Raw genomic sequence first — 27,676 nt, 5'->3', positions numbered from 1 at the left:
TCACTTTGCTTCATTGCTCTATGCCTCCGTTTCCCCATCCACCGATTAAAAACTGCCATCTAAGAGTTAGATATTATTATAGATGTGGTTGTACAGCACCTAGGCCAACAGCGCTTCTAGAAGATACTGTAACACGAATAGTCATAAAGGAGAAGAAGGGAGCTCTTATTTTATCCGGTTTCAGAGTAACAGCCATGTTAGTCTGTATTCGCAAAAAGAAAAGGAGGACTTGTGGCACCTTAGAGACTAACCAATTTATTTGAGCATGAGCTTTCCGATGAAGTGAGCTGTAGCTCACGAAAGCTCATGCTCAAATAAATTGGTTAGTCTCTAAGGTGCCACAAGTCCTCCTTTTCTTTTTGCTTATTTTATCCAAACCAGATTGTCCCCGTCTCTGGCTGTGAAACATTTCCTGTTTCACACATAGAGATTGGAGATGGGCATGAACTGTGAAGGTGGGATCTGAACGTTTCCAGGATTCACATCCCGGTTTTTGGATCGGCAGTTACAACCATCAGGTCTGAGTCCCAGTGTTCCAAGGCGGCTGGGTTTTTGGTGCAGATCCCAGGTCTTTTGCTCAGTCCCTTCTCTAAGCAAATGTATTTGAGACAGAAGTGCATTAAGTACCACGGTAAAGAACAAGTCACAGAGGGAAGGATTTATGCTTCAAGTTGGGTAGATGTGTGGGATCCCCAGAGGGAATGTCCCTCTTTCCCATCCAGTACTTAATTTGTAATGAAAAAGGTGCCGAGGATCAAGGAATTTTTTTACTTTCATAAGTGATGTGGCAAGCCCGGAGGTGACAGGGCTGTGAACTGCCAAGCCCAAAGGTGCCAGGGCTCAGCTCTGGCTAGACCTGGCACAAATTAAGCACTGATCCCATCCCCCATGAACTCCTATGGACGCAGTGGGAGTGCTTGAAGGCGGGCGTGTAATGTGCATTTCACAGTCATCTCATTATATTTACCCTGCATGTGCTTCTGGGGTCACTTTTCAATCCAACTCTCTGAAGGAGCCTCTACTCAGGAGGGTATGCATGTCTGTGTGTGGGCGACATTCTTAATGGGAGTGGGACCTCTCTCACTGAGGGCTGATGATGTGACCTAGTGCAGGGAGCAATCCTGCCCTGCTGTGGATGGACCAGCTCTCCACTGCTCATGAATGATTTGAACCCCCTTACTCTGGAGACCTGGTCCTATGTATTTAGAACGTGACTGTACCTGGAGTGTGGCAAACGCTCTGGCAGGGGTCTGGGATTGGTGTGCACCTCTCTCGCACTGACTGAGCAGGGTCTAAATACTAAGCTCTGCACAAGCAGCGTCTACCTCCCTCCTAGCCACACTGGCCAGACCCTTGCCAGCGTTACTCCACTGGCATTTGTCGTGAGTCTTGCCGTCCTGCTAGGTAGGATGTAGGCTCCAAACATCAGCAGCGCTAGTAATGCTGGCCCAGATGAGCACTGCATTCCCAGCACCTCAAACACAGACCAAACTGTAGCCTTGTGCAAGCCAGCATCTGAAAACAGTTTGGAGGTGTTGAAAGGCAGCCTTGGGGTAGCTGTAAAACGTAGTCCCCTCCATCCTGAGCTGATGCTTGGTGCTGCCGGATGAAGCATAGTACAGTGGAACTTTTAAGAGCGGTGGATGGACAATTTGGCAAGTTGGGACGAGTGGGGGAAAGGGGAAGGAAGCAGCTTGGAACAAGATGCCTCCGATGTGGTGCCCAGATGCCATAAAGAAGGGTGTAGTATATATACCAAGAGAAATTAGACCGATGGCCTCTTGCTGCTGTCGAAGGCATGCAATTGCTTTGGCCACTTTGTTCATATTCATATGAGTGGGTTTGTGGTTCAAGTATTTGTTTCATAACGCTCAGGAGGGACTGGCCTGACATCTCCACCCCTTTCATTTGCAGGCTTATTTGAACTGGATCCTGACTGCAAAGCACCACACAGCTTGCCTCAGCCAGACAGGGAAGTGTTGGCTGATTCAGAAACACAGCTTCCTATGACTAAACAGGCTGCAAATGCCTGGTCAAGCAGACTGGCGGAGCAAAGGAGGTGGGCGGGGAGGGAAGAGACTGAGTGAGCTTGTAAGAGCAACCTACAGTTACTTGATGCTCAAAAATGCAGGCTGAACTGCTGGAAGGGAAGGAGCCTCCCTCAGTTTAATTGCTGAAAGTTCTCACCTTTGCCCAATGGTCTGAGGTTTCTGGTGGGAACGCCACAGAAAAGGAAATGTGGTTCCTATTAGGGGTTTAAATAAAGGAGGAAGAAAGAGAGAGAGAGCCAGCGACACAGAGATCTGGACAGAGACAGGCAGATGGAGAGAGAAAGGGCCAGCCCCCGCAGCCCTGGGTTCATTCATCCTGGAGCAAAACTCACACTGTGACCGAGAGCTCCGTTTTCGCCCTTGTCAACACCTACCCAAGTCAACGGGAGTTTGGGCAGAATTGCTACTGTGTAAAGACATCAGGGTTTGCCCCCAAGACAGAGCCTTAGCAATGAAGGCATAGGATATTACAGTGGTTGTCCTCAAATGCTCCATCATGCAGGAGGAACTGCATAGTATTTGGTGTGTGTGGGTTTACAGCTGTATTCTTTTAATAAGGGGAGATGGAGAGAATGTGACACAGAGAGATTTTTATCCACAAATCCATTCCTTGAGCCTGGCTCAAACACAATTGAACCTGAAATGCCTTTGCATCCCTCCATTCAAGAGGGGTTGTACCCATTTCCCCAACGATGGAACCCCCTGATTTTACAAAGGTTCTGGGTGTCTCCAGATCACTTGGGAGGATCAAGGTTCTACTGTCTTTGGAGCCAGAGTTTTGTTTGGCTTCAATATGGGGTCAAAACCACAAACTTCTCCTCTGCTACTACCCCTAAATACAGTCTGATTGTTGTTGTTTTTTCCAGCCTCTTTTCTTTTGCACACACCACACAACCTGCCCCCAGTGACTGCAGAAGGAAAGGATGGGAGGCGACCGTTCATTTGAAGTTCATCCCAAACATAGCACAAAGACATCCAAATCTTGCTTCCCACAGCTGGCTGGCTGAGTACCGAGGCTTCACCAGGCAGACAGTGTTTGAGAAAGATACCAGCACAGTGGTCAGTCCAGGCTGGAGACTGAAGGGGGGAGAATGGGGAGTGGAAAAGGGTTGGGGATGGTGATAGGTTTGGCCTAATCTTTATCTTTCCAGTCAAAAGGCTGCAAGGCAAGCTTAAGGAAAGAGTATTTCTACGGGGGAACGAATGGCGTATGTACTGGGAAAAGCAGTGAAGGTTTGGGTAGGCTCAGACAAACAGGGATAGATGAGCCAGTTCCACTATAATAACTGGAGATGGGCCTACGCTGCAAAGCTGGGATCTGGCTCTGTTAGTTCCTAGAGATCTGGGGGTGTTCAGATCCAAGGGTTTGATTCCATCCATTTTAGGATCCAAACTCTCCCTTACTTTGCAGGTGTTGGGATCTGGGTTAGTTCAGAACAGCTTGTCTTAAGAGTTGATTGGAACCTTCATGCTTGGCCCAAATGGAGCCTTCATTGAAGTCTGATGAATGCTACCGATTGATTTTTCCTTCCATTTTTTGCTCCCCTTGGTGCTTTCTGGTTCGGTCCAGGACTAGGAGCAGCAGTGCCAACATACCACGCTTCATGGGCTGCTCTCATTACACATCAAGCCAGAGGGTAACAGGAACCAAAGGAAACCTTGCCAGAAAGCTTATGACAAAGGGCTCTCAGCCCATTTCTGCCAAAGAGGTTTAGAGATTTCGGATTAGCTTTGACTGCCTCTCTGAACAGAACACCTAAACATTGGGGTCCCCCATCACTACAAACCAACTTCAGGACCCTCCGAGGAGGGACACCATAGATGAGACAGATTGGACAGGACTTGCCCATTGGACTTGGCTTAGCAGTGGCTCGTTTCTGCCGGGGTCACTGTGGGGTGGGGAGAAAATCTGAAATGCTGTAGAGAGGCAGGATGGTCCAGTGGTTAGGGCACAACCTAGGCCTGGGTTCAATTTCCTGCTTCACCACAGACTTCCTGTGTGACCTTGGGCAAGTCACTTAGTTTCTCTATGCCTCAGTGTCCTATCTGTAAAATGGGGATAATAGAACTGCTCTGCCTCACAAGCATGTTTTGAGGATAAATACAGTAAAGATTGTGAGGGGTCAGATACTATGGTGATGGGAGCCACATAAATGTGATAGATAGATAACCCCCTTCACCCATAAATGGGGGATATATTTTAGCCAATAGACTTCCAACTCCTCCTCCTTCCAACTCCTTCTGTACTTTGTTGCCACCATGTGTCCTCCGCCCCTCCCCCGCAGTAATGCAACCGGATGTCTCCGAAACAAACAAGGCCACAAAAGGAAAATAAAAGACCATCTCCCCATGGCACTGAGCTCAGAGGCTCGGCACTAAACATCCGCTGGAAATCAGTCTGGAAAAACAATAAACTCCCTTCGAAGGCGTTACTCCACCAGGGAGTTACCCAGCAATCCAGAAACCAGACTGTCATTAGGCGGACATGGGAACAGCTGCATGGAAAGGAATTCTCTTCAGAAGGCTGCCTGACCTACGCTCACACAGGAGCTTGCTTTAAGGTCAATGCTTGTATGGCTTTGGCAGAGCTGCCCAACTAAGGCTAAAGAAGCCAATGGGTCTGAACTGGGTAAAATGTATGAGTGCAAAAGCCAGAGATGGACTGGAGTCTTGGGGCTAGAGTCTGCTCTCAGTTACACCAGTGTAAATCTGGAGTTATTGACTACTCTGAATCCAACAGAGTCACTCAGGTTTGCACTGGCTTAATTGGGATGAGCTCATCTAGTCTATTCTTCTGCTGGGACATTATCTTTTATGATTGTTATCCATTTGTATTATGTTAGCACCTTAAAGGCTGCAGCTGAGGTCATAGCCCCATTGTGGTAGGCACTGTAAAAACACCTAATGAGAGACAGTTAGCCCAAAGTGACTGCAATTGAAATAGACAAGACAGACCAAAGGAGGCAGAAAGATCTTATTTTCATTTTACAGTTGGGGAAACTGAGGCCGAGAGCGATGAATTGATTTGCCCAGTGCTAAATGGGAAATTTAGTGGTAGAGGTATGAATTGAACATTTGATTTTGTCCCGAACTGGAATGAAAACAAATATTTTTAAATGGCCTTTGAAGCAGGATTTCCTAAAAATGTCAGTCTCAGAAAATGTTTGGTTTAGAATTCCGAAATGTTGTCTGGAATTTTAGTTTATGTGGGGTTTTTTTTCACTTTTATATTATTTTCACACTCTTGCATAGCGTGCCTGTAATAGGAGGGCATCACATGGCTCAGTCCATTACAGAAATGGGTGCTAATTGTGCAGCTCAGAGATGGATCCAACTCTTCCCTAGTTTGGGGTGTTTGGGTCTGGGGTTAGATATCTGGGGGTTTTGTAATACACATCACAGAAGAGAAGAGTGAGGGGGGATTTGATAGCAGCCTTCAACTACCTGAAGGGGGGTTCCAAAGAGGATGGCTCTAGACTGTTCTCAGTGGTAGCAGATGACAGAACGAGGAGTAATGGTCTCAAGTTGCAGTGGGGGAGGTTTAGATTGGATATTAGGAAAAACTTTTTCACTAGGAGGGTGGTGAAACACTGGAATGCGTTACCTAGGAAGGTGGTGGAATCTCCTTCCTTAGATATTTTTAAGGTCAGGCTTGTCAAAGCCCTGGCTGGGATGATTTAGTTGGGGATTGGTCCTGCTTTGAGCAGGGGGTTGGACTAGATGACCCCCTGAGGTCCCTTCCAACCCTGATATTCTATGGTTCTATAATCACTACTGCTGTCATGTCATAACAGAATAGTTAGAATACCCTATTATTTTTATTTTATTTTCAAAATCATTAAAGGCAGCTGCTTCTTAGTACTGATTGAAGCATCTTCTCTTTTTGATAAAAGTGTTTTCTCTTTGGGTTGTAATGAGACAGCAAGACACTTTGACAGAATGTCAAAGACACTGTTCTGCAGTCTAATACCTGTCCCATCCTTTCTGCACAGTGACTGTTTGGGTCTGAGGAGATTGCATATACATACATATATATATTATAGGGCACGCATACCTTCTATCTAATCTAAGTTATCTATCTATCACCTGCAATCTTCTTAGACCCAAAGACCCGCTATGTACCAAGGATGGGACAAGTATATTTATTATAAAGTTAATTTCATGCCCTTGCAAGGTACCAGGCTGCTATCTCTGGGGAATGGAACCTTCTATTTATCCACAGAGCAGGTGGCAGTCATGAAACATCTGCTTTCAACCCAAAAGCCCTGATTCAGCCAGTCTCTTCAGAAAGCTTGGAAACCTCTTAGAATCTGGCTCAAATTTTGGGTTTAAACCCCAGAATAAGCAAAGTCTACCTGGATTGCGGTTAGATGCACACACTTATGGTACTGCACCCCTATACACACAACTATTGTTTTACAATATAGCTTTGGTGTAAAAAGACTGCAACTCCTGCTAAAATAATTGAGAGTTGCACCTATTTACACAGGGCTTAACTTGGCCCAGCATAGCCTGTAAACAGGAAAAGAGCATGGAAAAGATTCCTACAGCTTTCCATTCGCCCATCTACTATGTGTGCTCTTTACCTATGGATAGAGGTGGGAGAAGGTTCCTGATTGGAGCTGGGGCAATAAAGGAAATACATTTTGCTATTTATCTGCTCAAACTCAGCAACAAATGGTGATTTAGAAGCATCCATGACTCTTTCACAGTCACTTTCTGTGAATGCTCAACCTTTCCCAATGCTCAAGAAAAGTGAATGTTTCATGCAAATATTCACCTTACCAGAATTGAAAATAATTTATCTGCTTGCAAAATTCACACTGCTCCCTTGAGTCAGACCTTGTCTATACACAGAAATGGTGCCAATTTCAGTAAATCAGTTTTAAATAATCATTTTTCTATTTTCCTAGTGGCAAGGAGCCCTAACCATGGACCAGCACACCATTGTGCTAGACGCTGTACAAACACAGAACAAAAAGACAGTCCCTGCCCTCAGGAGATTACAATCTAAGTATAAAACATGAAACAACAGATGGATACAGACAGATGGGGGAGCATATGGAAAAATCACTTCCTTTAGTTAAATAGGTGCACATTTTTTATGTAAGTGTCAGAGTGATTTGTATATTCATTTGTGACATTCACCCTTGGAATGTTATGTGGACCAACAACCATTTGCTGAAGAAAATTGCAAATGACTTTGGATAAATCTGATTATTTTGTGATCATCCAGCTATGTGGAGGTGGTGGTGGGGGTGGTGGTGGGAGTTCAAATCCATCAGTTCATTCAGCTCATCTTAGCTCATCTTACAAAATATGGGTGAGGTTTGCACTGATCTAACTGTGCTCCCTCTCCCATCAGTGGTAAAATTCCCATTGTTTTCAGTGGGAGCAGAGTTATACTAATGCTGAATGCTTTTGAAAATTCCATCCTAAATATCTGACTGCATTGCCTAACTGTGTTGCTGCACTGGCCAGACAGGAGACATCTCCAGCTCTCTGGAGATTATACGAGTTATGCACCGTCAATTTGTAAGAAAATACACATTTGTCGGTCTCCCACACCTTGCTGTGCAGCACATTGTTCCTGATCAGTTTTCTACCTTTCATTTCTCAGTTTTTACATCCCCATGAAAGCTGTTCCAATCGAAGTCATAACCCTCTGAGCTCTGGAAGGTTGAAATCAGGGGAGGAAGAAAGGAATGCAAATGCAGTGGATAGAAAAGAAAATTGATGAGCTGGGATCATGTAGGATCTATCTACTTATCAGGCCTCTCATCATCACATCTGAGCTCCTCATAATGTATTTATCCTCAGGACACTTCCAGGATGTAGGTGTAACCCACACATCTCCTGGGTGTGGTGCTGTGTCCCATCAAGTGGCCCTAAAGCCACTTAGAAAGAGATTAATGAGTCTGCTGTACAGCCTTAGCTAACAGCCACATGGCTTTTAGCTCATGCATTTAGCTTCAGAGGTCCCAGGTTTGATCCTGCCTGCCAATAACTGGGGTCTATCAGCCTTACATACGGAAGTGTTATTATCCCTGTTTTATAAGCAGAGAATGCTAAGGGATTTGCCTAGGGTCCTATAGGAAATCTGTGGCAGAGGAAGGACTTGAACCAAGGTCTCCCAAGTCCCAGACTACTGGGCTAAACACTGGATCACCCTTTCTCTCTGGGTAATGCTATAGCTCTTTTAAAAGAGTAGCCCATCCCTGTTTGGTAGCCCACTGCAGGACCTTACTAAAGCAAAATGGGCTATTAAAAGAAGAGCAGGCCCTCCCAGGTCCTGCTGGGGTAGGGCCGTGCTGCAGGGGACAGGACCAAAGAGGTTTAACAAAATCCTGCTACCTTTGAACACAGGGTTATTCACACCATGCCGGCTTTTGAGCAGCCATAGTCAGTGAATGTCTCTTTCGTACTTTCTCCTCCTTCAACAAAATTCCCAGCCGGATCCAGAAGAACACAGGACTTGCCAGCCTGGCTCACAGCCAGGTCAATATCCTGTCTCTGATGATGGTGCACACCAGTTCTTTGGAGGAAGGTGCAAGTACTCTAAAATGGAAAATTATGGAGTAATCTCCCCATAACCCCATCACTTAGTAGTTGGCTTAGTCACTGAAGAGAGTCTGTATTTCTTTTTAATCATATAGCCATGGATGTTCCTATTATCTATATAAATATGCAGATCTTTGTTGACTGCTGCTAAGTTCTTCCCCTAAGTGATATCTTGAGGCAGAGGGTTCCACAGGCTAATTTTGGTTGGTGTAAAACAATATTTCATTAGTTTAGTTTTGATTTATCTTTCACTCCCTTTTGTTCCTCCTCTTCCTCTATCTCTCTTTTCTCCACTCTTTCCCTTTTTCCTCTCTCTTCCTCTTCCCCTCCATTTATCACCCAAGTGCATCGTGAGATGTTCAAAACTCACCACTGCCTGTTTCCCTCCTCCCCCCACCCCGCAAGAAAACATTGCACCAGCATCAGAGGGGCACTTACTTTCCCTGAGGTAACTGAGGTGAGACAACAGAACTTCTGTGTTGTAAAGGGAGGTGGCTCGGAGGAAACCTTCTTTGTTCATTTTGCACAGTTCCTTGCCGTCCATGTTCTGGAAGAGGGATGTGTCAATCTCCATTAATCCATACTCCTTTATAGCCCACTCCAGCCACTGGCGCACGTGTTCCTGGGTCCACAAGGTGGGATCTGGCAGAAGAAGAGACAGCTGGTAAATATCATGCCCAAAGGGACAGCCTGTCATAGGAGTGTCATGCTATCAGTCAGTTAGCCCAGTAATAATGTTAGCAATAGAGCAGATTTCATCTACACATCTCAAAGGTGGGAAAGTATAATTAATTCTGCTCTTGCACAGAGCAGCAAGGGACTCATCCCTGGTGAGATAATGAATTAATAGCAGAGCCAGGAGTAGCATCCAACTCACTAGGTTTGCACTCAGATGCACTATCTCCCGGGCCATCTTTGTAGTAGCTGATTTATGACTCACCTCTTTGAATAAAAAGCTCATCCCTTTGAAGAGATGCACTCATCACACCGTCAGGTCCTTTTAAGCTGCACAGCTATAGCAGGGATATGGAAGTCACTCAGCCTGTCCTGAGTGCATTACAAATTCCTAATAGATGGCCTTTTAAACTTTGAGAAGGGTGGTTATTATGGTCAGCAAAGGGAGGCTGAAAAATTCTTGCCTAAACAGCTCTGTTAACCATGTATCTGAGTCACGTTTGCTGACTCAGCTGACAAACACAAGTTTTCAACCCCATTAGCTTTGCAAAACCAACATAGCTATTGGAGGGTGAGCTGGATTCTATACTGTCTCGTGCATCGTTGTCAATTGTCAATTAAGGTCCAGTTGCGGAATTGTTATTAGTGGCAAAGATGGAAGAGGCGGATGGAATTCAGCTGGACGTGTCAGCAACTATGTTGAGAGTTTGCTGCACCGGCAGTTACAAAAGGAAATCATCCTTTGAGTTTTAAGATGATGGGTTGGATCAAAAAGTCCCAGAGAGAATTAACCATGCCAAGCCTTGATACCGTTTATACAGAATCATTTTCAGAGACTGTCAGATTCTTCCTGTGCTATTTTTCTCATGTTCCCTCATCTGGAAATTTGAGCCGCGAATTAGGTTCTCTTGCAAAATTACTTGAATTTAGGGAGTGGTCTTTGCCCAGACTCTGGGTCCTATCACCCTGGAATTTTGGATCTGGGCCTGTCCTTTACATCTGGCACCTCTCTCTATGAGGGACTCTATTCAAACGCTCAAGAACTTTGGCGGAGTTTGGCTATAGACTAGAACTTGATTGCATGACCACGCCTCGCCTGGCAATTCCTGCTTTTGATGAGACTGGAAGTATCCAGCATCACAGTTTCCTGCCACTTCCATTTCTGGTCCCTCCAGCCCTAGAATATCCAGAGATGTGGGGCACAAATCATGGCTGGGTGTTTAGCACAGTTTGGGGGATGGGATTGGCTGGCATCCCATGCCACCCAAGCATCCCCTTATACAGAGGGCATCATCTAGCAGCTGCATCTGCTGGGTTTCAGGGCTGCTTCGTACCAGAGTGAAATGGCAATGGAAAATCACTCCAGAAAATACTAAAAATAAATAGTGAGATTTACTTACCTACTTCTTAATAGCACCTGAGCTCTGTAAAACTGAATATTAACTACGTAAGTTACTATCCTTCACTGTTAATTTACTTTCTGCATTTCCTCTGAGTTTAGGCAATGAAAATACCCTGATCAGCTGCACTTCTGTTTCCATCCACTTTCTTGCCATTTCACTTTCAAGTTCTGGAGAAAGTTGGCCTTTCGGTTGTAAATATTGAAGGAGAATGTTTATTTAGTTAGTTTTGTAAGATCCCTACATTTAGGGCCCAGGGTGACCTGACAGAATTCAGGAAACATTTTTCTAAATCTCAGGCATGTTCATTAGCAATGTCGGGAGAAGATTCTAGAGAGTTCCTTTGGGTCGTTTGTCTATGTTGATGCTGAAAACATGTCCTTTCCCGTCATTCTGCTTAGGTCATTTGCCTTTCTGAGGGTAAAATTCACCCCATACAGAGGCTTAACTGGGCTTAAATGGGACCTTGAGCACAGGGGTCAATCTTTTATTGGCTTTCCCTCTCTTACTGCATTCAGTTCAAGCATCTTGTCCTTATTCCAAACGGTAAACAAATGCACTGGAATTGTCATCTGTTCATGGTCAGTTCATGAACCGAAACCAGAGCTAAATTTGACAAATACACCTCTTTCTGCCGATAAATTGGAAAGAATTCAGAGAAGAGCCACGAGAATGCTTAAAGGATTGGGGAACATGCCTTACAATGATAGACTCCAGCAGCTCAATCTGTTTAGCTTAACAAAGAGAAGGTTAAGGGGTGACTTGATCATAGTTTATCAGTACGTGCATGGGGAACAGACTGGCAGAAAAAGGTCTAACAAATCCAGAGGCTGGAAATTGAAGTGAGACACATTCAGATTAGAAACAAGATGCAATTTTTTTAACACTGAGGACAATTAACCTTTTGAACAATTTACTAAAGATTGTGGTGGATTCTCCATCACGGGCCATTTTAAAATTAAGATTGGATTTTCTCTGGTTCAAACAGGAAATAACTCAGAAAAGTCCTGTGGCCTGTGTTACACAGGAGGTCAGTCTAGACGATCACAATGGTCCTTTTTGGCCTTGGAATCTATGAATCTATGAACAGTTCATTAGCTGCATCCTTCAGAACACAGGGGGAATCCTGGTCCCACTGAAATCAATGGAAGTTTTGCCAGTGACGTCAATGGGGTGAGAACTTCACTAATACAGTTTCCTTCATAGGGAAGTTCCTATGCTAAAGTGCTTATACACAGAGAGTTTCCAAACTATACAGGGGAAAGATGCCCTCCCCTTCCAAGCATAAATTCTGCAGGTTCCCCACAGCAGTGATTCCCAAACCCCTGATCATCTGAATGGATTTCATATTCCCTGTTACATTTGGATAGGTACAGTTAGATATTGTATAAGGCCACACCGCTGCTTGGGAATTTTCCAACAGAATTGTTTTTTGATAGAAAATATTTTGAAATTTTCTGATTTTTCATTGGAAATATCAAAGCAAACTATTTCATTTTTAGTCAGTTCTACAATAAAGTGCATCTGCCTAAGGTGCTTTGAGCCTCATGGGAGATGTAGATCAGTGTTTCAGGTTCCCATTCAATTCTATGAGCTGGGCATCCTGGCCAGACTACATCACCCATGGTGCACCACAATTTCCCCTCTGACCAAGCTGCGTGGTGCATCATGAGAATCACATTGGTTCAAGACACTGAAACAAAATACTGGAGTTCCCCACAGGATGGAAAGCCCAATTTTTGCTTAGCTTTATACGGTTATTAATACAGAGAACTCAGCAGAGAACCGATAACTCTCCCCCACCCTCCCTGTTAAATCAAAGATGGACAGTGGCGGAAAGAGATTAGAACACGAATATTGTGATGCCGACGGTACCTGCTGGGACGATGACTCTCCTCTCATTGGTGGTCATGTTTGGGGGAGGGCCATTCTTTTCATCCATGTAGGTGCTGTAACTCATCGGGTTGGACTCTGTCCCCGTGCCCACCAGTTTGCTGCATTTGTTAATGCTGCAGTCTACCGGCGACTCCCTGAAATGGGAAAGGAAGCAGACATCTCGTCAACATTGTCGTTGCTGACCCTTCCTCCCTGCTGAAGCAAAACGACAGGAGGGGTGTGTGGGGGTGTCACAGAAATGGCAGTGGAGGGGGAGCAAGTTGTAGGTCAGAAACAGGGGGAGCGTCTAGAGGGTACCTTGCACTTCTGTATCACCTGTCACGTGACAATCCCAGGTAATCTACACACCAGAAACCTCACAGCAGGAGCGTGTTAATTATTAATCTATTCAACCAAAGGATAAACTCAGGCATGTAGCATCCTGGTATTCAGGTGTGCTGAGCACCCCAAATTCCAGCTGGCATCAATGGCAGCTGCAGGTGCTTAGCACCTCTGAAAAATCAAGCTCCAAGTGCCTTGCTTGAGATCGTATAGTAAGTCAATGGCAAAGCTGGGATCCCAATAGCCCAGATTCCAAGTCCTCTAGCCACTGGCCATGCTACCTCCCTATGAAAGTCTTCCCCTCCTCCCTTCACATGAAGCAGTGAGCTCCAGCCAATGTCACATTGCGTTACCCTTACTGGAAACATCCTTCATTGCTTGATATCACGTTAATGTCTGCAGTAAAGCAGATACAACTTGGTGTTAGAAGCCCCCAGTTGGTTTGTCTCACCCACCAGTTGTGTGGTGTCATAACCTTGATGGTCAGCTCGTGGGAGACAAGAACTGTCTGTTGTTGGTTTGGTTGGTTGGGGGCTGTTTTTTTTACTGTGTGTCGCTCCAGCACCTAGCACAAGGCTTTAATCTTTGACTAGTACCTGTAAGCGCTAAATAATAAGAAATACAGCACTCCCTCCCCATTTTGTTATTTAAGGCCACAGAATGTTCACACTGGAAACACGGAGCTACAGAATACTCCAGGAAGATAATAAAAACGTGCTAATGATAATTTATATTATTGCAGTGCCTAGAGATTCGGGTCTCATCGCGCTGGGTGCTGTCCATGTAACCCACTGGCAAATGCGTGCTGCAGGTCCCCTCCTGTGCTGATCTGCAGAGGATATCTGTCCATTACAGCCGCTAGCTAAGAAGCCTGCACTGCAGTAGCTCATGCTGTAGAGATTCCCCAGTTTAATTCTTGGTGTGTCAGGGATGGCAGCCACCACATACCTGCAGTCAGAGGCAGTCCCTGGCCGACGAGTTCACGAGGTAAATAGAGAAGAGGGAGTTGCCATTAGTTTACAGATGGGAACTGAGGCACAGTGAGATTAAGGCCCAGATTTTTAAAGGTATTTAGGCCCTGTGGCTCTCAGGGTTGCAGTGCATAACTGATTTATGAACCTAAGTCTCATTTTCAAAAAGGATTTAGGCACTTCGGAGCCAAAATCTCATTAACAATCAATGACTTTTAGGGTTGGAGGTGCCAAAATCACTATTGAAAATAAGACAGAGGCTCCTAAATCAGCGAGGCTTTGAAATGCTGAGCACAAAAATGCTTAAATACCTTTAGAAATCAGGGCTTAAGTGTGTGGCTTAAGTGTGGCTTAATCAGGGCTTAAGTGTGTGATTGAACCCGGATCCCCGTCCAGTGACTTATCCACATGACCATCCTTCCTCTTTACCAATAGTGCAAAGAAACACGCAAAGAAGTGCTTTGGGAGGAAGCTACTTACTGCAGGGTAAAGAACATGCCAGTGCATTCATCTCGTCCTGGGAGCCAGTTGGGAGGGTTTTCCAATATAGAACAGTAAATGAGTTTGTTTCTGAATCTAACGGAGGGTGGGGGAATTACTGAAGTTCAGTGATCATGACTGGGAGATAAATACTCCACTGAGAGATTCTAAGGCAGATGGTAATTTTTTCCTCATGTCTTGCTCGGGGAATGTGGCTTGAAAATGGAAATAAGATGTATAACTTACACATGTTTGAGTTTAAGGTTTTACTATTTCGCCTACTGTTTTTCCAGGCAGAGAACCAAAATCCACCTTCGGAGAGGCAAACTGCTGAAGGTTTAATGTCCCATGGCAGCCAGAGCAAGGTCTGAGCAAATGCTGGGATGTCAGGCTTTTCAGAGAGTCTGAGCACTTCCCACTCGCTGCAGAAATACTCGGTGTTGGGTGTTAAATGTTGCATGTACTGGGAGCAAGAACGGTCCTGTTTGAAGGAGACTAGAGGAGCATCCAGGCTTGAGCTTTAGGACCCAATCCAGTACAGTGCTGATGGGCTCTAGGAGGGCCTGGCATCCTCCACTCTCATCGGCTTCAATGGTTGTTGAGGGGGTTCCACATCTTTCAGCAACTGGACCTTTCAGCTCAGACTTTAATGGCCCATTTGATGGGCCTCATCCAAACCCCCAGATCCTCACACTCCCAGATTTGAGGAAATTTCAATTTCAGGTGAAATCCTCGCTCTCACTGATCTCAGCAGAGTCAGGATTTCACCCCTGGGATCTACCATACTTCTTACACAGCCTCTGTCACAGTGCTGTCTGGTTGGCCAGTATCCATATAATGGACTGACCCAAACCCCACAGTACTGTATTGCATTTCCCTTGGAAAACACTCCTCTCATAGAATCATAGAATATCAGGGTTGGAAGGGACTTCAGGAGGTCATCTAGTCCACCCCCCTGCTCAAAGCAGGACCAAGCCCCAATTTTTGCCCCAGATCCCTAAATGGCCCCCTCAAGGATTGAACTCACAACCCTGGGTTTAGCAGGCCAATGCTCAAACCACTGAGCTATCCCTCCCCCCAAAGCGGAGCTCTGACTTGAGCTTTTCTCTTGCAGATAATAGAGCAATAATATATACGTGTGTGTGTTCATATCTCTCTCTCCCAGATTTGCGCCTGTGAATATCTCTCTTAGAATCTAATCTGCATTAGATATAAACACATCCAGGTGCTTTTTAATAGAGTAAACCAACACTCCTACTTATGCTATCAGCTCCATAGAGAAGGGAGGGTTTCTTTATTCTCTTTGCAACATGCCATGCATGGCAATGATGCTGTATACCAGTGTATCATTAATAATGATGACAATGTTGTAAGATGTCTCCAAAGCATTTTCATTATGATTTTGCACCTGGCAAGCACAGACCTCTTCCCCAGCCAAAAGTCCAGCACTGGGGGGGCATTGTTGGTAGAAGCTATGCATTTACCCAAGCTGGTATTTGGCAGGAGAACATAAACAACCCATCTTTTGAGAAAAATGCCATGAATTCATTAATGATTATAAGTGGGCAGGACCTTACTTTAATCACCACTCGCTGCACAGCACCCCTGAACACCATGCTGGACATTAGCTCAGTGACCAACCCAGTGTTCCCCAACCAAATCACATTTGCAACACCTGGATTTCCCGTGAAGGTCTCCCTCCAAGTATTGTCCCAGCCTGGCCTTTTCTAAGACAGGGAATTTGACATGATCCCAGCAGAAGGTGGTGTAGCTGCAAGCTACACAAAGAGGAATGCAGTAGAGAAGCAGGAGAGCCATTCCCAGTTAATAGTTTATTCACTGATCACAGCCCCATCCTTCGTTCACTAACTACCCATGAGCAGACTTAGATTTTTTATCAATTTGTTCGTAATTGAGAATTGTTTATGTGATTCTATTTCAGGCATTGGGTTGCTCCTTGGTTGTACCGGGAGTCTGGGGCTTCAAGCTTTCCAGTGGCTACACAATCCAGAATGAACGGTCTGGGCTACGCCCTGAGCAGGTGTAGATCAGCACCAGTCTGCTGAGTTCAGTGGAGGTAGGCCCATTTGTAGGAGTCCTTTTGTGGGCACTCACTATGGAAGGAGGGAGCCCAAAGAGCACGGGGCTGTGCGGATCCCAACACCCTTCGTCCCGACAGCAACGTTCGATTTCTGCTCCTTCCAAGAGGACATCGGGAGCTCAGTGTTTGGGGAAGTGTTAGGCTGGCCTCGCCAAAGCAGACAAGCAGCTACCCTGGCATTGACAAAGAGCTACTCTGTGCAACCTCACCCAGAGCTTCAGATATGTGGAAACAAAGCAACCACTGTACCAGGGCCTCTGTCTAGGAATCACCCTGAGCTTGAGCAACATAAGGGATTCCAGTGATTTCAGAAACTCACTGGAAGATTTCCACTTTTTTCTCTCCTTTTCCTCTCCCCTCTTAACTCTTCTCCCTTCTCTCCTGTTCCTACTTCTTTCATCTTTTTTTTTATTCCTCTCCCCACATTATGTCCTTTTGTCTCTTCTCCCCTCTCCTCCCTGTTATTCATCTTTCCTTCTCCTTCCCCTCCTGGAGGAAATGTTTGGGATTATGGTCTCTTCCCCAACGTTCAAAAGTTCTGTCTGGAATCTGAAGGGGATCTTCCCACTACATTACACTCTCCTTGCCCCCTTCTCATTCTCTCTTGGACTTGTATACCCTCTTTATGTTTGTACAGCAGAGCCTGGATCATAATTGGTGTATCTGGCCACTGCGATAATGCAAATAAAATAATCAGAATACGAAGGTGTATAGAAAAAGGGCAAAGGATGAACAAGAAGGCACCAGAGAGAGAGGGAGACTGCAGAGATGAAAGAAGAGTGATGTTAGACACAAGTGCATGAATGTTGACAAACCCCCCATTCTTACAGAGAAACAGAATGATAGGAAAAACACAAACCAATTCTCAAACACAGGTTCCTCACTTAGATTGTACTAATCCTGAATGTAGTGAGTCAAATGAGCACATCTCGTTATATCATCTCCGAATCCAAGAGCCTCAAGAATATTTGATCTCATAACACTCCTGTGCAGGACAGAAGAATTATCCTCATTCTAGGATCAGAAACTGAGTCACACCGTGATTAAGTGACTTGGCCAAAGTCACACAATGAGTCTGTGGCACAGGTGAGAACCAAACCCAAATCTCTAAAGCCCCAGAATCCTAAACACACTATGTAAACAGGCAGCTTGTGTGTTTAAATCCTCATTTGAACTAGAGCTGGTCTGAGCTCTAAAGTTTACAGCTAGAATTAGATTTGAATTTCCCTATAGTTGAAGAAGGGAAGCGGGAGCAGATACCAGCAATATCACAAGATCAGATGGTTGATGGGTCAAACCTATCAAGTTCAGATCCAAAGTTCCTTGTGATTTGGATCTAGTGGTAGAATTCAGGCCAATCTCTGGTTTATATGATGGACTGAAACACCCTAAGAAGAGATTCACTTTTGGAAAATGGCCTACACTGTGTGAGGGACAGAGGAAAAGGTGCATCAGGATAGATGGAAAATGGGCGATAGAAAAGAAACGGTGCATCAAAGTCAATGACAAAACACCCATTGACTTCAGTAGTGCGGGCTCAGAACCTAAGACTGTTCCCTTGTGGTGTGCTACTTAAGCAATATTTGCAGAACTAAAGGGGGTTCAAAAACGGGTGACAATAATGATCAAGGGCCTGGAAAAGCGCTCATATGAAGAGAGATGGAAAAGACTGGGATTGTTTAACTTAGCAAGCAGATGAGGAAGGGGACCTGATAATAGTATATAAAAGTCTTTTGCTCTTTAACACAACAACAACAAAGTAGTATGAAGAAACCCCATGGGCACAGCGGGGTCCCGATAACAGTGTTTACTGACCATACCCAACATTCAAGGACTAGTTACATATACACCCAAGGCTCTGCAAGGCTTCTAAAACAGAACACAGTGAGCGCCCCTAGAGGGCTCACATACTAGTTAAAGGGAAACTGCTATTCATATACACTTCAGCGAAGAGAAAACAGGAAAAGTGTAATAAGTTCAGGGAGTCCTTTTGTTTTACTTAGAGACAATTTTGTGGCAACATTTATTATGCCATAAAATGAGCTGCCTGAACCTTAATGATATTTTAATATTTCAGGGGATGTTTTCAAAGCATTGATTTGATCATTAGCCAAGCAAAACTCATTAACATCAGTGGGAATTACACAGCTAAATTCCTCCACACACATGCACATACCAAGCACTTGGACATTTTACCCCACTTTATTTATGTGATTAAATTGATACTATTGTCATGAAATTCAGAACTCGCATGTCGGAAAGGCCACCCTCTGCTCTCGGTTACAGTGATGTAATTCATGATAAATCACTAAAGACAGCAAGAGGTTTGGGATTTTTGTGTTATGGGTTATTATTTGTATTTAGAGCTAGTTTGAAAAACTGGGCTTTTTTGGTGATAATTTTGGTGACCAAATCCTTCCATTTTTCCCCCTCACTGAACTTCAAACTTTTCCATTGAAATTTGGAGCAGCTGATTGAAAAGCAGGATGCACGTTTCATGCAAAATTTCTGCAAAACACTCATCCTGGTTTTCCTTCATTGAAATTCAACATTTCCATGAACACTTTTGTTAAAAAAAAAAACACCCAAATTTTGGAAAAAATTAACCAGCTGTATTTGTATTCTGGCAGTGCCCAAAGGCCCCAGCTGAAATTGGGGTCCTTTGTGCTGTACAAATACATAGGAAGAGATCACCTCTTTCCCAACTTGCTTACAATCAAAACAGACCAAAGAGACAAAGAGGAGGAGAAAAGAAAGATTGTCTCCCCTAGTTACAGGTGGGGGGAACTGATGCTAGAACAAGGCATGTTAGAACAATGCACAGAGCGGTTTAATGGAGGGCTGGCTGGAAAACAAGAATTCTGTTTTGCAAAATAATATCAAGGTTTCAAACATGTTTTCATTCTGCAGCAGAATGAAACAGAGACCTTTAGACATTTTTTTCCAGACTAGCCAGGGGTATGGCACTTGCATGTAATGTGGGAGACCCACATTGAAATCCAAGCTCTGAAGTAGGCAGAGAAGACACTTGAACATGGCTCTCCCATGCCAGTACCCTAAACACTGAGCTAATGACTATTTGGGGTTGGGTCTCTGTCTTCCTCTCCGCTGCCACGAGATTCTGTCCTGGACCTGAGAAACATTTCAGTTTCACAAAAAAAATTTTGACCAGTTCTAATTAAATGATTTACGCATTAAATCTGTGGAAGAACTAGAGATGGAACCCCCATTTCTTGAGTGACAAGTCAATGCTTTAACCACAAGTCCATCCTCCCTCCCTGATGTGTAAGGTGGTCTAAGAGGCTGAAGAATGTTACATTTTCCACATTGGCCTTTAACTGCTCCACATTCAGACATATTAACCACTGCAGAATATGACTATGCCAGCGGAGACTTGCCAGCTATGTGTGACGGCAAGCACATATTTTGTGGCTGCATAAATTGCACCCAGATTTGAAAATTTAGCTTGAAACTTTCCCAAAGGATCCATTTCCCAAATCCTGCAGTGGTATTTTGAGCCCGGTGTCTCGCCAAGAATATAGGTCTTGAGCTGCCACTGATTGAAAGTGCAATATATGCGATTACATAGATGCCAAATGTATGGGAAGCATTTCCAGCCCCTGTTTCAGAATGAACTGGGCAGATATGACTTGCATTGAAAAGCTTGTTCATCTTGCAATGGTCTTTGCAGGCTAAAAGGACCACTGAGGTTGTATTCTATCTGATGGGAGGATGGACATGCAGAGATCCTTCCCATAGATCCCTGATCTTCCGAGACCCCTGCTCCCATCCCACCTGCAACTCATCTCCTTAAACCGCACCAGTCGGGCCTGTCTCTAGTTGCTAAGAAAAGAAATAAAAGGGAAAGCTGGACATGGTCACTTACCCCCATCCAGCTCCCTCCACTGTCAGGAATCATATAGCTTAATAACTCCCTAGAGAATACAAGCCATTCTCCCGTCAAGCAGCAAATGCTATTGCGTCAAGCACAGGTGAAGCGCAGAATAAAGGCTGCTCTCTCTAACAAGGCAGCTGGAGCCTGGTAAGAGGGCGCACTTGAAAAACAAGAGAGAAAAAGGCAGTGACAGAGGGGTGGGAGGAAGGTTTATTATTCAGTCCACAGTTCGAGTTCATCTGTATTGAGGCTGGCGTTCGCTGTTCAGATGGTGTGTCAGTTTTGGCAGGCAGCTGATGGGCGGAGCAGCGGGGTGACTGGAATGGCCCAAGCCATGACAATGAGCTGTGATGGAGACTGGGGGACAGGGCAAATCTCTCAGTCGTGAGTAGGTGGGTCTTCTGTCTAGTAGTGGACTGGGCCTCCAATCTCCTCAGTGGTTGTAAGCTCTCAGCTTAACACACCCTGCCCAAGATTTGGGTACCCCATGGAGAGGTATAAAGGGGTTCCTACCCCTCCTTATGCCCCTGTGGGTCATGTAGTCCAAGTCACCATCTAAGCCAACTCAGCCATCTCAGAACCTATCAGTGAACTAATCATAAGACAAAACAGTCAAACCTTCTGTCCAGCATAGTGCACAAATCTTCATCCCACACGAAGACATGTTTTTATGCCAGCTGCATGCTCCATACTGCCACTGTTTTGTTATGGGCTATGTGAACCTTGTTTCGGGTTGAGATAAAACCTCATTGAGATTGAGGGTGTACACTCACGCTTCAATTCACTGTAATGATGACCCCTACCTAAGACAAAAGAAGCACGTGAACCCACCCAGGAGCTTTTGCTGAGTATTGGTTTGGGCAAGGGTGTATGTGTAAGGAAAGGCAGAACAGACAAAAACCTGGGACAGACTGAGCGAGAGAGACAGCCTGAAAGAGTGCTGAACGCATGGTTTCTGACCCTGGAAGAAACCTGAGGAGAGGTTTTTGGGTTGGGTATGCAAGCTGACAAGAATGTTCTTGGTGCTGTAAGTTAAAGAAGCTCTTTCCTGCTATATGATTCCTTCTGCAGTCAGAGAAACAGGACTTTGTACATTCTTTGTAAATAAACAAAACTGCATCAAAGAAATACCTGACTATTACCAATTCCTCCTCCTAACTGGAACAACCTACTAGACCTCAAATTTTTTGGCTAGTCACTTGGGTCAAAAGGAGGAACAGTATATTATAAATTATATTTTAGGCTACAGTGGTAAGATAATGCTAACCTGCTTGCATTTGCCGGATCCATTCTATTGCTTCCATTCCTCTGGAAGGATGAGATTCCCCAGACACACCTGCTATTCTATTTTTACTCTGCACTTGGGACTCCCATTCTGTATTCATAAACATTGGTGCAAAACTGGTCGGACGACCCTCTCCCCACCCCACCCCGCCATCGGCAGGAAGGGACAAGCTTTTGAGCTTCACAGAGCTCTTCCTCAGGTCTGGAGAAAAACTCTCTGAATCTTGAAACCTTGTCCTTTCCACCAACAGAAGTTGGTCCAATACAAGGTATTATTTCACCTACTTTGTCTCTCTCATATCCTGAGACCAACATGGCTACAACAACACTGCAAACATATCTCTACTCTGCACTTACAGGGCAAACCCCACATACACGGCAGTACCAGATCTTTAGCTACAGTTGCCTGTCCCCAGAGATTTAAAAGTGGTAGGCAGCAGGGCTTCCTGTTTCAAATGTAGTTCATTGTAAGGCTCTTCTTAGAAACCAAGGTTTTAAATCGAAATGAGCAAAAGGAAACATTTTGATTGACACAATTTGATTGTTCCCCCTGATTTTCAGTTTGTAAACATTTTGCGAGATTTCAATGTTTTATCCCAATTTGGGACAGGAAAATTTTTCAAAATATCTTTAAAATTCTCCTGGGACGGGACAACCACTTTCCGCCCACCTCTGACTGGACTGGCTGGAGAGTATGCAGAGGCACCTAGAGTTGCTGGCCCATGCAGTTCTATAGCCATCCCGGCCAGCACTTCATTCCTGTGACTTCTTGATCATTATCATCACGGGGCACAACTATTGCCCAGGCTCTCTCTTTTTCACTGGTGGGACTTAAATGTTGTGATATTCCGCAAGACAGTGGATTTATGGCTTTTGATCACTGTACCTGGGGGAAAGTCACATATGACCAGAGCCTCAGTAGTAAATCTTACCTGAAAGAGGCACCTCCAGCCGCAGCATGGCCCCTTGAGACATTGAGTGGAGACAGAGGGGAGAGCGCCTCCTACTGTATTGCCAACGCTGTCTCCGGCAGTGCAGCATCCACTACCAGTGCTGGATTCAGTCCTGACCTACTGGGAGGGCACTGGAGTGTGCCGCCTACATCAGTGCCTGCAACACCGGGTCGGTCCTTGGAGGCCTCTAACCCCAGCCCTAACAATAGCTATGGAGATGCAAGTTGCAAAACTGCAAGGTTCCAATCCTGTCCCCATTTAAGGCCATGACAAAACTCCCCTTGATTCCAGCGGGAACCGGATCTGCCCCTAAGTGAAGGGATGGGTTTGTATGTACACAAGCATATGGGTAATGTACAGGAGATCACTTTTGTGAGCAAGGTTTCCCTGATATAGGAACATACCAGATGAGCAGACGCACGCCTTTCCTTACCTGGATCCGTTCATATGATCATATTCCCGCTTGACATTGACCCGGACCGGCTGATTGATCCACTCCTGCTGGGGAGGTAAAGGGTTGATTTTGTGTGGCTGGCCGTAGTCGGGGTTCCCTGAGGCCGTCATGTCCGGCTTGGGGAGGTGAGCGGCAGCACCGTACGTGGAATCGAAGAGGGACTGGTCGTCACTCACCACCGAAAGGGCCTCCTGAAGAGAAGAAACAAGAGCCCGGTGTCATGACTAAACCAGCAACTCCGATCACATTCTCCCTTTGAGTTGGCTGGCAGCTGCGAGTGCCCCACAGCTGCCAAGCCTTGCCTGAAAATGACATCTGCCAGCATCGCAGATTGAATCCAATTCGTTGGGGTCCATGAACCCTTATGCAAAACCAGTGGGTTCTTTTTCTGGTTACTCTGTGTCTGAGCAGGGCAGGAGCTGAGGTTAATTGGGTACAGTTAACTTAGGGAGCTGGGTACAGTACTCTCTTCACTGCCTGCTGCAAACTGTCCTTGAGAACCTTTTACCACCCCATTTTCAATCAGATTCCCAATTATCTGCCTGCCTGCCTCCAACTGCTCTCACTCCCGAAATAACCGAACAGCACATACAATATAGATCATCTCTAATGTGTCATTTGAAAGTCTGTATAAATTTTCATGTATCTTTTTAAAAAGTTTTGTGCAGTGTTTCTATTTTGAGGTCACTGGTGAAGGAGTAGCTTTCATTAAGAGTCAGAGTGGAGGTGATTGTGGTGTGATGAAACATAAGTTAGTTCACATTCAAAGAGAATGATGTGTTTGTTATGTGGGAGAGATAGGACTCATGATGTACCTAGCTATTCGCTTCTAGAGCCACTTGAAAACCAGGAAATTATTTTCCTTTTTTTCCCTGCTGAAATTCAAAAATTTGACCAAAAGATTCTGACCATCAATTTCCTTGCATTTACATGCCTTATAAATGGTGCCTGCCAAGCTAAGAGAGACTGTGGCAAATTCCTGCCTCACCCAAAGCACATCTGACAAAGTCTGCTTGCTCTTCATGTAGCTAAGTTAGCCGTGCATGTGCGAAGGCTGCTTGCTGGGCTGACAGCTGAACTGGGGACCTTCAGAGCTAAAAGCATAAGCTGCTATATAGCACAAGCTAAAAGCCAATGCTTTTCCAGCTGCAGATCTCAAAGCACTTAGCAAAGATGGATAAGCCTTTTTGGCCCTTAAGCACATGCTTTACTTTAAGCATGTGCTTTAAGTCCCCTTGAAATCAAGAAGTATTTGCCCTAATAGTTTTGCAAGTGGCTTCTACTGTTGCCATTATTACTATTTATTATTTGTGTTTCTGTAGCACCTAAGAGCCCCAGCCTGGGCAAGAAATCCATTAGGCCAGTCACTGTACAAACACAGAACAAAGAGACAGTCCCTGGCCCAAGTGGCTTACCATCTAAGTATAAGACAAGAGACAACAGAGGGTTATATATATAAATGGGGGAGTGCAAGTAAACAATGAGATAATACCACCAGCATGATCAGCCATCGCTGACAGGGGTGCTGGAACAATTTGTATAGTGGGGGTGCTGAGAGTCATTGAACCAAATTGTAAACCCTATAGATGATGGAAACCACTTTAAACCAGGGGGTGTTGCAGCACCCCCAGCACCAACACCTATGATCACTGGGCAGCTTTCTCTGAGCTGAAATTAAAAGGAATCTGTGTAAAATTAAATACACACTTAATTTTCTAGCTGCCTTTACCAGGTAGGTTTGTATCTTCATACGGTGCCCCTTCGCTCATTGATTGTACTAATTTCAGAACACTTGGGGGATTGAAGATACCCCTTCAAAATACTTTCACAAGGACGGGTCAGATTTTTGTCAGAAATCTCCCCAGCAAGATTTGGGAATTCAGCCCTGGCCGACCCCAAACCCTGGTTTGTGTTAGGGATTCAAGCAGATGCATCTGTGGACGTTGTTAGTCCATTACGTATGCTGGAAATCCCCATTCCTGTCCCCTCGAGACCTTGCAAAGGCTTAATAAAACCAGTGACACTGCCAGTGTCTTTTTCTTAAAGCAAAGAGTAGGCCTTTTCATCGGCAGCGAGGATGTGGTTACTAGTCTAGTATCTGCTTTGCTGAAGCCAGGGTGTGTCAGACAGGGATTCTGAAATGACAAAGGCAGGAAGTAGCCTTCATTGGCCTCCTAGGCGCATCTCAACACAAAACTCTGGGGGTTTCCCTTTATAGCAGGAGGGCCGAGGTGAACCTTAAAGAGAACACCCAGTGCTCAGTTGCAGGCAAGAGTCGTGCGTGCCAAGGCCCAGGGTAAAGATGGTTGTAGCTGCTTAGCCCCATAATGTGAGCTGCTAAAGTCAAAGGGGATCTCGGTTGGTGGGATTCTGTGCCCTGTTACCAAATACACTTGGCAATGGAGCTGGTTGAAAAATGAATTATTTTCCCCTCTTGGACACAAATGGGGAAATTTTTTTTGGCAATTTTCAGCAGAAAATTTTGATTTTTCATCAAAACACCTGGTTCTTTTTTTGGCCAAAACCCCCAAAATGTTCAGTTTGGGAGGAGGGGTTCAGTTTTCTGGCAAAAAAAAATTGAAAATTCGAGGAAAGCAGACACTTCCCATGAAAATTTTCATTTGGTCGGAAACTCAATTTTCTGTTGAAAAAACCATTTTGATGGAAAATTTGTGCCCAGGCCTATTCATCAGGCTAAGGAAAGGTCCAGCTGAGCTCAGCTCGGGCATGGACTGATACGTTGGTTTGGATAGGACTAAATAATGGGGCAAGTCCACATTTCCTGCCATCGTAGATAATACCAGCTGGGGAGATTTATTTCCTAAGTGAGCACATTCTGTGAATGAAGAAATGACTCTCCTGTACAGGGAGCTGGTAATGAACCAGAGTTCATTACCACAGATATCCATAACGATGTTCTTGGATGCATACAGTAGCTTCCTCCAGATGTTAGACACTTTACTGATTAAATGCATGGAGCCTAAGGACCCTACTTTCCCCTCAGTTGCAAGGCACAGAGGAGAACAAAGGTTTATGTGACAGCTGCCATTTTGGCTGCCAGACTGGGCACTGAACCAGGGACCTCCAAAGCAAAAATCACAAACTGCTAATGCAAGCCTCCCTTGATGCAGCTGTAAAACCCATCCTCTGTAGCTCAGACACAGCTGGGGACTTGTAACACAAGTTTTCTACTGGGTTACACATGCAAACACCAAACAAATATGGCTAGATGTGTAGGAGGAGAGCTAAGAGGCATGTCTCCCTCCTCCCCCCAGGCCTTGCTGTGGCATCTCCATGCATCTAAGACTCAGCATAAATACAGAGGGGTGACCAGTGCCATGGGATCTTTAACTTCCATGGACAGACTACAGTCACTCATCTTTTAAAAGTCTCATCTGACAGACCCAATACCTGGAACTCAATTCCACTTCCTTGGAAGAATACAGCTGGCCCAGCTGGATCTAAGCCTATAGTCCAAGGTCGAGGAAGGCTGATGTTTAGCTCATTCCCTCTGGATCAGTCCCTAAATGACTTCCCTAGCTATAAACATGTGGCTACATTCAATTCCTAGGAGCCTAACCTGATTGAGAAGAGTCTGGCTTCAGCTCTGGTTAATGAAGAGATCCACAGCTCAGATGGACACCAGCAAGTAAATGCTGCATCCTATTGGAATCTAGAGTTACATGGAGTCTGGGGTAGCTGGGCAATTGGGAAACCCCTGCGGAGTGTTAAGGGTGCTAACACAACCTAACTAATCAAGCCGCAGCGGATTAGAATTCTGACCCAAGCTCCCGCCTCCTGAGCTTTGTCCTTGACTGGCCAGACTGAGTCCGAGACAGGGGTCTTGTGTTTATTACTTGGGCATATACATTACATTATAGTGCCTCTGAGAATACGCTGGCTTATGCTTTTCCAGTTTTTAAATCACATTCCCAGCATCATGCGGCCAGTTCCGTCTACAGCAGCTCAGAGTACATCACAGACACGTTCAGTTCCCTGCAAAAACCAGTCCCTGCCTTCTCAAGGCATCCCATGAGCCATACAGCTGCCTGCCCCAGAGGAAAGTCTATTGCTACTCCTTCTCCTGAAGTGGTCCTGTGTGGAGTTTGCAAAACACCATTGGATCCTGAAGAATGAATGGAGTTGCAGAAATGTCAGATGATTATTACCTTGTGTTCTTAGGAGGCAAAATCCACAGTCCTTACTCAGACAAAACGTCTAGTGACTTTATACGAGAGTTTTGCTTGAGACTGAGTGAAAATATCAGGATTTGATCCTATTGTGACTTTGATCCTGTGGCTCCAACAGTTCATTATGGATGAAGGCCAAGGTTTTCAAAAACATAGGTGCTTCCATTTTGGGGGTCTACAGTGGGAGACATGCTGGGCTTGATTTTACAAATTGTGGCACACACAGAACTTCAGCTGCAGTGCGTGGAGCTGCTGGTATTCAGCATCTCTGAAAATCGTCTCCGGTTGGGCTTCCAAAATTTGGAATGGCCACTTTTGAAAATCTGGCTGCATGCCTATGTCTGGTTTATAGATTACAGAGAGAACAGGATGGCTCCAATGAGCAGCAATCTGTTTTAAGCCATCTCTTTCAAATACCCCCAAATTCACCCATACTATATTATC

The 27,676-nt window shown here is 45.1% G+C and overlaps 1 protein-coding gene across 6 annotated transcripts in view; it reads right to left on the bottom strand.

The window, feature by feature from the left end:
- Window positions 1-27,676, bottom strand: part of FLI1 (Fli-1 proto-oncogene, ETS transcription factor) — a 115,705-nt gene that overhangs the window by 31,378 nt on the left and 56,651 nt on the right. For all 6 annotated transcript variants that reach the window (XM_048827406.2, XM_048827408.2, XM_048827407.2 and 3 more), the window contains 3 exons: window positions 23,022-23,233; window positions 12,563-12,717; window positions 9,051-9,254 (listed from right to left, as the gene is read on the bottom strand). In XM_048827406.2, coding sequence (XP_048683363.1) covers window positions 9,051-9,254; window positions 12,563-12,717; window positions 23,022-23,233 — 571 coding nt within the window. The remainder of the gene's footprint in view (window positions 1-9,050; window positions 9,255-12,562; window positions 12,718-23,021; window positions 23,234-27,676) is intronic.

The sequence above is a fragment of the Caretta caretta genome, chromosome 22 (assembly GCF_965140235.1).
Source record: "Caretta caretta isolate rCarCar2 chromosome 22, rCarCar1.hap1, whole genome shotgun sequence".
In the NCBI taxonomy this organism is placed as follows: Eukaryota; Metazoa; Chordata; order Testudines; family Cheloniidae; genus Caretta; species Caretta caretta.
This window is presented reverse-complemented; position numbering and strand designations above follow the sequence as displayed.